Raw genomic sequence first — 10239 nt, forward strand, 5'->3', positions numbered from 1 at the left:
TTCATCCAGGTCTCGGAGGCACCGCTGATCGGCGATCGGCTCCGCAGTGCTCACGAGAGGCACGCAGCCCCCACTTGGCTGCCTCCAGTAAGTTTTAACAAAACGGAGGCAGCCTTACCCCTTCTTTATAATACCCGTCCCCTTCCACCGCAGCGCCTTCGGCGCATTCTAATGTGGAATAAACGTGGTTTCAATCAATCGCAGGAAAAACCGCATCGCTCCGTGCAGACTCGATGCATGGTGCACGAGTCGCCCGCGGGCTGATGCAGAGGCTACTGAGTAGTCATGACAGCTGCGAGAGCTGGACCTCAGGGAAATCTGCATGGGTGGTATCAATGACCAATGGCCCCCTCAATTTATTTTTTTAAGAATTGCAATGGAGAGAGAGAGAGACTTTAATGAATAACGGAGAGGTCTGCCTGGTTATAGGCCTGCATGCTACTCCAGATGAGGGTGAAAAAAGAGGGTGAAAGAAAGAGAGAGAAAGAAAAAGAAAGGTGACATCAAGCATACTCAACACTCACGCACTCACAAACACACATGATTATCTAAGTATGTCCACTAAAACCGTGTCCCTTAGATGACTATCAATGTCAACTAAACCCGTGACCCTTAGAAAAACTAAGAAAGCTTTTGTCCCTCGCTCAGCCGAAGTCGCATCAGTCCAGGGTCCAAGGACATGCTCCAGGTGCACGGGGTAGTCCTGACGAAGTCCTAAAGCACCTAAGAGTGCCTTGCGATGGGTATTAAAGATTTGGCAGTGGCAGATCAAGTGTTGAATATCCTCGCGCACACCACATGTCTGGCACAGAGGGCTACTTGATACACCAATTTTATAAAGATAGAATTTAGTAAGGGCAACGTCCAGACGAATGCGCTGCAGGCAATTATAGTCACGTCTATCTAAACTGCGTGGCATGCGGAATTCACAAACGGGGTCGATGCGAAAGAGGGGTCTGTACTGACGCCGCGGATCACACCACAAAGAGCGTTGCATCTGCCAGGATTTAGTAGCGAGAAGTCTCGCGCCATCACTACGAGAAAAGGGTATGGGTAGGAACAAGGAGGTGTCGCCATGCGCCTATCTTGCTGCACCGTCAGCACGATTATTGCCTGCGAGGCCGCAGTGAGCAGGTAACCACTGAAGCACAACACGGTGACGTAACTCACAGGCCTCGGTGTGTAACCTGTTCAAGTCATCGACAATCTGCTCCTGAAGGCTTCCTGGTGATTTTATCGACTGTAGTGCAGCGCGAGTGTCACTGAAGATAACCCACGCTGTTGGCGGTTGTTGTAGGATGTAAGTAAATGCAACACGCAGACCAGCCAGCTCGGTAGCAGTAGTCGAGGTGCGGTAACAGAGTATCGCTGAAATCGTGGCGCACGTTGACGGAATCCAGATGCCAATCGCTGATGATAAGGACGTGACAGAGCCAGCAGTGCAGATGTGGCGGTACGCACTGCAGCAACTATGAATGTGCTCAAGCGCAAAGTATTTAAGCGCAGGATTGGGGGTGTTAATTTTTCTTTTAATGCCAGGGATTGTGATCTTAATTTACCATGCTGCATACCTCCAAGGTGCGGTGGAGGTTGTGACAGGACGCTGGTACTGTGATGGGAGAATGTTAGAAATTTCCTTCATGCAATACTCAGCGAGTGGATGGTTTGGCACACGAGCCACAAACCGCACCTGGGCACGAAGGAGCTCCTGGGTTAAGAGCACTGATTCCGATAGACGTCTGCTCTTAGCTAGAGTACCCATTGTGGAGGTGTTTTTGGGAAGGCCGAGACAGATTCGCAAGGCTTTAGCTTGCATAGCTTCAAGGATTTTGATATTTGTTTGCGAAATACCCTCCAGAGCTGGGAGACTGTAGCGCAGAAGGCCTTCACAGAGCGCTCCATACAGTCGTAGTAATGATGGTGTAGAACAGCCTCTTCTGCTGGTGGAGAGCATACGAAAAATCGAGGCGTAAGATCACAGCTTGACTTTCATCTGTTGCACATGTGGGGACCATGACAGTGACCTGTCAAACGTTACCCCCAGAAATTTATGGCTTGTGACGTACGCTATTGGAGTACCAGCAACTTTCAGCACGTAGCGCGAAAGATCACGCCTTGAAAATGCAATTGCTGAGCTTTTATCTGACGACATGGCGAGACCGCGCTTATTCAATGCAGCCTATTACCCTCTGTACACGAGCATGCACAATGCGCCTATTGCGTCCGGAACACCATATACAGATGCCATCTGCATAAAGGGAGATTTCAACTGTCGGTGGCAAGCATTTTTCCAAGCCAACAAGTGAGAGATTGAAAAGGGTGGTACTTAGTATACCCCCCTGAGGTACTCCGCGTGATATTTGATGCGGAGCTGTGTCACCTTCACTTGTTGACATAAAAATCGATCTCTCGTGAGTCACGCAGCCAGTTATACATTCGTCCAGTAATGCCAATTGATTGTAAAGCTGAGTGAATTGCCTCATGTGTGACATTATGAAAGGCTCCCTTCACGTCAAGAAACACTGCAATGGTCATAGACCGCACTGCTTTGCTGCGTTTGACACAATTGGCAAGGGCAATAACATTGTCAGCTGCTGCGTCCTTTTCGAAAACCAGACACGGTCAGAGGATAAATTCCCCTGTTCGTCAGGTCCCAGGTTAAACGGGAGTGAACCATTTTCTCCATCAACTTTCCGACGCAACTTAGAAGGGCTATGGGACGATAGAAGTCAGTTGATGGTTTTCCAGGCTTGAGGATAGGTATGACACGCGCGCGCTTCCAACACGTTTCAAGGCGGTCGAACTCCCAGGAGGTGTTATAAACTGCGAGAAGTTCAACCTTGGCGCTAGTTGTCAGGTGAAAGAGGGTAGTGTAGCTTAAGCCATCTGGTCCAGGGAAGGATCTTTTATTGGTAGTTGCCAGAGCCGCATGAAGTTCATCCATAGTGAACGGTTCGTCAAGGAGGGCGGTGTTAGGTGAAGAGAGAAAGCTTTGGGGAGGTAGTGGCACCGATATGGCTCGATGTTCAGATATGTCAGACACACACGCTTCCAATGGAGAATACTAATGAGACAATTGGAATGCAATGTCAAATTAGTCCTTTCGTTAGGAAATCAAATTTGATTTGTTGAAATTCGGAAGCCACATAATGAGAGCACAGAATTAATTAGAAAATGCCCTGATATAAAAGATGAAGGCAAAAGAAGACAGGCGAGACGGGTTGAAAGTGTCATGGAGCAGCCTGAACAAGTTTCGAGAGACAGCGGTAGATGAGCCTGCATGGATCGAGTGCTTTGGTTCACGAGGTCGCGCTCGAAGAGTACTTCGGATAGTACGACAGCGTGACGAACTATAGTATGTAGCCTCGATACACCGCGCATGATCGTGGCACCTAAGTACAGCCATGCCACGGCCGCGCCTGCATGTATATAGGTGCCTTTCTGCAAGCACATAGTTTCCTCGTTTCGATCCGCCGTGCCCCAGGGGCTTGTCGAAAGCGTCGAGAAGCTCGCATGGTCCGACATATGTTAATTGTTAGCTATTCCAGCGCAGGTTAGAGCATAGTTTTAAGACAGTTGTTTGTTCGGTAGGATCCGTTCGCTATTTATGGTAAAGGTTACTGTCGGGTGAGCGCGCATGCATACAGAGGAAGAAAGGGGGCAAGCGCGCGGCCTGCCGTTACCGCACGTTTGCGCGTGCGAGCAGGCGTAGGCTGGCCCGACCCAGTTCATGCTTTCAAAACAATGGCACTCGCAGAAACGCCGCAACTGTGTCAAAATCCTTCACGGGTCGCGATTGTTCCTCGACACGGCGCTGACACGCGTTCTTGAGGCGAGAGATGCCTTCCTGCAGGAGAAAATGACGCGCGCGTCGTCTGCCGCGACTCCAGAGTCTTTGTTTCAGAACAACAAAACATAAACCTTGCTTGGAGGAAGAGAGAGTGGACGGCACGAAAACGCGCGCGCGCTGCGGCGCTTTCTCTCGCACGCGCTAGCCAGAATAAAAATGACAAGGAAACCGTTATCTCCGAGCCGCTGTGCGCGGCGATACGTTTCGCGGGCACGAGCGCAAGCAGCGCGCGCGCGCGCGTTTCTGAGGTTTTCCACCTGTGCCATGCTTTGCTGCCTAAACTTCTCTGATCACACGCAAGTTGTCCGGAGGCAGCGGCCGTCATGCCACCAGCCAACATTTCTTGTTGCTATGGCAACAGAGAAAGGACTCCAGTCCGGCGGTGGTGCCCTCTGGCGGCACGCAGGAACAGACTTGACGCGGAAATGACGTCAACTCGTCACGACGACGACGGGAGCCGAGCGCTGGCCGAGCATTGCCCGAGCAGGTTTCTTCTGCTACTGCCGCGGCGGCTGCGCCTACGACGAAGCGATTAGAGGAACTCCCCGCGGGCAGCCTTGGTGATTATGAGTCAGCGTGCCGCCCGGCCAGCGCATCCGTGCGTCTTGTCAACGTGCAGGTGACACGGGCCGCGCTGCTATCCGCAGGCATGCCGAGCGGCAGGCGGTAAAGGGCCGTCGTCGTCGTCCGAGCAGCGGGGAAAGTAGGCCTAGCGCCCTCCTCGTCCCTCCCGAGGCAGCAGCCGCTGCTGCTGCTGCCGCCGGTGATGCGTGATGCGTGAGTTCAAAGTCGTGGTGCTGGGCAGCGGCGGCGTGGGCAAGAGCGCCCTGACGGTGCAGTTCGTGCAGGGCGTGTTCACCGAGAAGTATGATCCGACCATCGAGGACTTCTACCGCAAGGAGATCGAAGTCGACCAGGCGCCGTGCGTGCTCGAGATCCTCGACACGGCGGGCACCGAGCAGTTCGCCTCCATGCGCGACCTGTACATCAAGAACGGCCAGGGGTTCGTGGTTGTCTACTCCATCACGAGCCACCACACGTTTCAGGACATTAAGAACATGAAGGAGCAGATCCTGCGCGTCAAGAACGCCGAGCGCGTGCCCGTGCTGCTGGTGGGCAACAAGTGCGACCTCGAGCACCAGCGCGAGGTGACGCGCGCCGAGATGGAGGCGCTCGCGCAGCTCTGGGGCTGCCCCTGCATGGAGGCCTCGGCCAAGAGCCGATGCAACGTCAACGAGATGTTTGCAGAGATCGTGCGCGAGATGAATGTGCTGCCGCCCAAGGAAAAGTACAGCTACCGCTGCTGCGCCTTGCTCTAGCAGGTGAGGAGAGCCGCTTAGGCCTGCCGTAGCACAAACGCCGGAAGTGGGAATCTCCACCCCACCCCCTCCTCGGGGAGTCGGGCTGCTGGGTGTGTGTGCCACACAAGTCGCGAGTGCGGCTGGGTCGCTTTACAGCCACGGTTTGACAAATGCCGATTGTGACAGCGGGGCATGCAACCATCCTTTCATGAGTCTCTTCGAGTCGGCCGCTTTGTCCACAAGGCTTGGTTGGCCGCATCGCTGTCGAGTTTTTGCCTTTTGAAGTTGTTTTTTTGGGCCACTTGGAACGCCTGGGTGCTTTGCCACATGTGCGAATTGGCAGTTTTACTCGCGTGCCGGACCTTTTGTGCGGCACAAAATGCACGGCCGCATTTATGGGAAACCTTTAGAGGGGGCGGTGTTAGTTGCATCATGCAGATCTTAAAGTTTCGCCGTCGGAAAAATGGGGTTTTCCTTGGTTTTCTCACTGAAGGGGGACATCGCTTTCTGCCTTCCCCTTAAAACTGCCCCCCCCCCCCCCCCCCCCCTACAAAACGGGGCAAACTACATCGGGAAGGACACTTGTTTTTGTCTCGTGTGCTTTTAGAAAGTTCAAGTGTCAGTAGTTTGCTATTCAAAGCTTGACAGCTGGTTCACAAGTTTTCTTGGCGTGGCGCACATTCCGAGCTGGTATACTTTATCGCGTCTTTTGACTTGTGTTGCTGTCTATCCAGTGGGCAAAAGTGAGGCTTGAGCTGGCTCCCCCTTCCCTTGTGGAATGTAGGGCTCTGTCAGCGATAAAGTTTACAAAGCCCATGGAGCATGGACAGAGGCCGTGTGCAGCATCTCACTGTTGCCCCCTTTGCTTGCAGATCAGCCCTTGGACCTTTGAAGGCAGCGAACATTGTTTTCTTTCTAATCGGAAGGAGGAGAGCCACCACCGGACTGCTATGGGACAGTCAGTGCCCACGGAGGCAGCACAAGAGAGCACTGTGTATGTGTGCGTGGTTTTAGGTGTCGTTACATTGAATGTTTTTTTCTATGGGACTCAAAAGAAGGAACAAAGATTGCCAAACAGAACAGTAGGTGCCTTCCACATTCTTAGTCCCTCTTACCTGGCCAGTTCCTCTGCCTGCTTACCACCGCCCCAACAGACATGACTTAGCAGCAAGTGCAATAAACAGAATGTTGCCCACACATGTTGCTGTACTTCTTGTTGCCACGCTGCGAAGGGACATCAGTTAATGAAGCAGTTGTGTTGTTCAACTCGAGTGGATGCAACGAGTTTAGCCATCAATAATAACAGAAGGCACAGGTGTGTCTGAACAGCGTGCAGGTGCCCAAAAATTAAATGTGCTAATTGTGGCACTCTAGCATTGTATTTTTGACCACTAAGAAAAGCCCTCGCTGTTTACATGTCTTGTGTACAGTTGTAAACAGTTCATCAGTGAAGAGGCAATGAATGGACTGTTGTTCTGACATTTTGCTCTTGAGGCCTGGACAGCAACAAGGCTGCCTCACTAGTTACTGCCCTCTATGTTGCGGTGCTCCTCAAACCTGTTTGAAGCTGTGGCTTCAAACAGCGTGTGTGTGTGTGTGTGTTTGAAGTTGCGGCTGTTTGAAGCAGTAGCCTTGATTGGTCCATCTTGAATGTTATGTCATACCTTGCAGTTGTGCTTACCATGAACACATTGTCATAAAGCTATTCTTAGCTCATCTAGAGTGAGACCTGGCACTGTGGTGAAGTATCTCATGGTAGCCTGCTAGGATTTTTTGTGGCATCTGTCAGGAACATGTAATATGGCGGTGTAGATAATGTCATGGCTGCCACTTGAGGTTGGTGCTGCGATTGGGCCATACCAAAAGTTTTTCAGCAATGCCATTGGCTAGCCTTAGCGAGCAAAAATTGTCTCGCACCATTGGGTAGTTATAATGACGAATGCATTATTATTATTATTAGCCGTGGCTAGTTGTGGTGGACAAAATGAAATGGTTCACCATGGCCAGTAGTGTTCGACATGAACTGATCTATGCACACGTGTTAAGTTTGCCATCTTTTCCACATATTTTCGGCACTATGTGGATGGTGTAACTGCACAGTATCTGGTGTCTACTTCCAAAGCTAAGAACATGCAGAAGACTTTTGGCTGTGTCAAGTACCTCTGTAGAAGCAGTCTGTACTGTTTTGCTTTTGATTTGTGCCTCATACCATAGCAGCGTCATAGCCAATTGTCTTTTCATCTGTATCTCTCAAGGTGCATATTCTAAAATAACATTCTCGTTACATGCTGCAAGGAGAGCATTGTGTGGAATTTTATTGTGCAGGCAGCTTACGTGACACCATAACAATTTCATATGTAAACATGCTAACAGCGGTTCTGCACATCTTTCATCTAAGAAAAAAAAGTTGGTTTCAATGGCTTGTGTCACATTTCCAGGCAGTGTGGGCTGGAAACTTCATAAAAGCACCTGAAAATGTCAGAACAGCAGCAACATTCAGCACGTCTATTGCTGTTGCAGTGCAAATGTCAAAAGCCATTGGGACTTTCAGTAATATGCTCCAAGGTCCTTGTTAAAAAATCGCCCAGGCTACTACTGTGTCGTGTCCAGTCTAAATGCAATCAAATGGACCTGGTATTTTTTAGTTGTGTTGGGGCCTGCCATTTTCCTCGTCAACAGGTTCTACATGGCAATCTCTGGCTGTTGACTTAGAGGGAAAAAGTTATTGAAAAGCAGTGGCTGTGTATGTACTGAAACTACAGGGATTTTTTTAAACCTTTACAGATTATTTCAAAAATTGTGAGACACGTCTCTGTGTATTCTGTTGAGCTGGATTGTAAGGCAAGGCGGACAATGTACAATAATAATCGAATATTTGAACGTTCACGTTTACACATCATTTTTTGCATGTTTTTTTTTTAAAATGGGCTTCTTGAGTTGGAAGAGAGTTTTTTTCGGCATAGCATTGCCAGCAGTGTAGTACATCAGAATACAGCTAAGGCATGCTAACTAGTAGGCTGGTTAATCAATATTGAATAGTTATCTTTGTAACTATTACTGTTAGGCTCCTTTATTACTGAGAGGCATGTAGCACATCGTAAGTAATATCCATATCAGTTTTTAGAATTTCGAAAACTCTGTTACCTGTTGTGGCCGAACAAATTGCGCCAAAATACATGCGCTTTTGAGATGCTCACAGGCCAAGCAATCTCTCATGTGCACATAACTCTTCGAAGTAACCAAAATTTGTAGGGCCACAATGGCGAGGGTAGCTGCGCTTTCGAAATTCTAAAAACTGATGTGGATATTACTTACGATGAGCTACATGCCTCTCAGTAATTGAACAGTAACAGTTAATAAGTGCCTATTCAATATTAGTTCACCAGCCCACTAGTTAGCATATATGTGGCATGTACAGCATATCTTTGCTGTATTCTGATATACTACACCGCTGACAATGCTATGCTGAAAAAGTTCTCTTGTAACTGAAAAAGCCCGTTTTTAAATTTGTTTAATGTCAGGTGAAGCACCCTGCATACTTCATATGGATTAATAATTAGATGATTACCTTAAATTGACTAGTTAGTTTTTATCTGATTTTAGAGGGATGGCCGTCAACATTGAAGGTGAGCTCAGTTTTTAAATTTTCTTAATTGGCAATGTGGTTCGAAATATTGAATGGCAAAAATATGTATTTGAAAGCTCGTTGAGTTGGCTTTCCCACATCAGCTAATTATAAAGTGACGTTGCTGCGCATGATATCATCGCTGAAATCAAGTTATCTTCTTCATCAAATACATCAATTGCGCCTCTAGCTGATGCATAAGAAATGCAAATGTCTACATTTTATAAATACGCAATGTGGGAAAACAAACTCGTGTGAGCTTGAAGAAAATGAACATTGGTTTTTGAGGAGAGGAAATGAAAAAGTAACTGTCTCGCATATATCTGTTGACACCTACGCATGACCTTTCAAATGCATGTTTTTGAGGTTTGGTATTTTGAACCACACTGCCGATTAAGAGCAAGAAAATATAAAAATGCAGCTCACCTTCAGTGTTCACTGCCATCAATTTCGCATTATAACCTTGCCCCATAAAATCAACAATGAAGTTTATTAGTTATTTTTAGTTCATTGTTTAATTATTTACACATATCAATCACAAAATGTTCACTTTGGTTGTACAACCCAGCTCAGCAGACTGCACCTACTTATCTCCCCCAGTTTTCAAAATAAAAGTCTGTAAAGGCTAAAAAAAAATCACTTTGTATATGACAAAGTGTGCAAATAAAGGAAATACTTGGTGTCCCAGCTAAATGTAACCAAGTTTTTAAAGAAGTGTCCAAGGGAAGTGAAACCAATTCAGTCTCGTTGAAGCCTATGTGGCCTAGTCATACAGCTTTTTATCTTTTTAATTCAGATTAACTAGCTCACTTTTTAAACGTTTGCTTTGCAGAAGACTGCCAATTTGAAAATTGTAGAACACTTTGAAAATGTTTGTAGGAAGGTACTGTAATCTTTTTTTACTCATCCTAAATGGAAGTGCACAAGTTTAAAAACCTACCACTTTAGCAGCATTTCAGACTGGGCTAGTTGATCAGTTTCATGGTCTCGCATTGTAGCGCTTTTGGAAACTCCGACACTTCCAAGTGGCATCACTTTACAGTGGTGCTGCTTGAGCACCCCAAGAGATTCTGCTAGAGAAAAAAAATCCACTATTTCCGGAATGCTTTCTCCGACAGGGCTTTGGATTGCACTGGACTTGTGATATGAGATAAGCAGGTTTCCTTCTCTTGCAGCGAGTCTTGAGGTGCTTAAATAACACCAAGCAAAATTCGGAGGTCGTGGGTTCGGATCCTATTAGCGACATGTGGTTATTTTTTATTCTGCATTCTTATCAGTTATCTTCAAGTGGTAAAGTATTTACGCTATTAATATCCAATTAATCAACACTACAAATTGAAAAAAAAAAAATCCCCTATGCTCCTTGGTTTCGATGACAGGAGTTGCGTGAGGCGCGATCTCCGCGTTGACAGACGCCGTCTCGGCGAAACAAAAAGGAGGTAGTACGAAGGCCGTAATGTAAA

The 10239-nt window shown here is 47.8% G+C and overlaps 1 protein-coding gene across 1 annotated transcript; it reads left to right on the forward strand.

Moving 5' to 3' along the window:
- Positions 1-4307: 4307 nt before the first annotated feature.
- On the forward strand, positions 4308-6348 carry Rap2l (Ras-associated protein 2-like). Its single transcript, XM_089543073.1, has 2 exons — positions 4308-5172; positions 6024-6348. Exon 1 carries the CDS (start codon positions 4624-4626, stop codon positions 5167-5169), a length of 546 nt encoding a protein of 181 aa, XP_089399199.1. The 5' UTR covers positions 4308-4623; the 3' UTR covers positions 5170-5172; positions 6024-6348.
- The last annotated feature ends 3891 nt before the right edge of the window (positions 6349-10239 follow it).

Source organism: Amblyomma mixtum, chromosome 5 (assembly GCF_055824585.1).
Source record: "Amblyomma mixtum isolate Tamu chromosome 5, ASM5582458v1, whole genome shotgun sequence".
Taxonomy (NCBI): domain Eukaryota; kingdom Metazoa; phylum Arthropoda; class Arachnida; order Ixodida; family Ixodidae; genus Amblyomma; species Amblyomma mixtum.

Bases quoted from the DNA above. Each gene is read 5' to 3' on its own strand.
- Rap2l (XM_089543073.1), top strand. From the start codon at position 4,624: ATGCGTGAGTTCAAAGTCGTGGTGCTGGGCAGCGGCGGCGTGGGCAAG.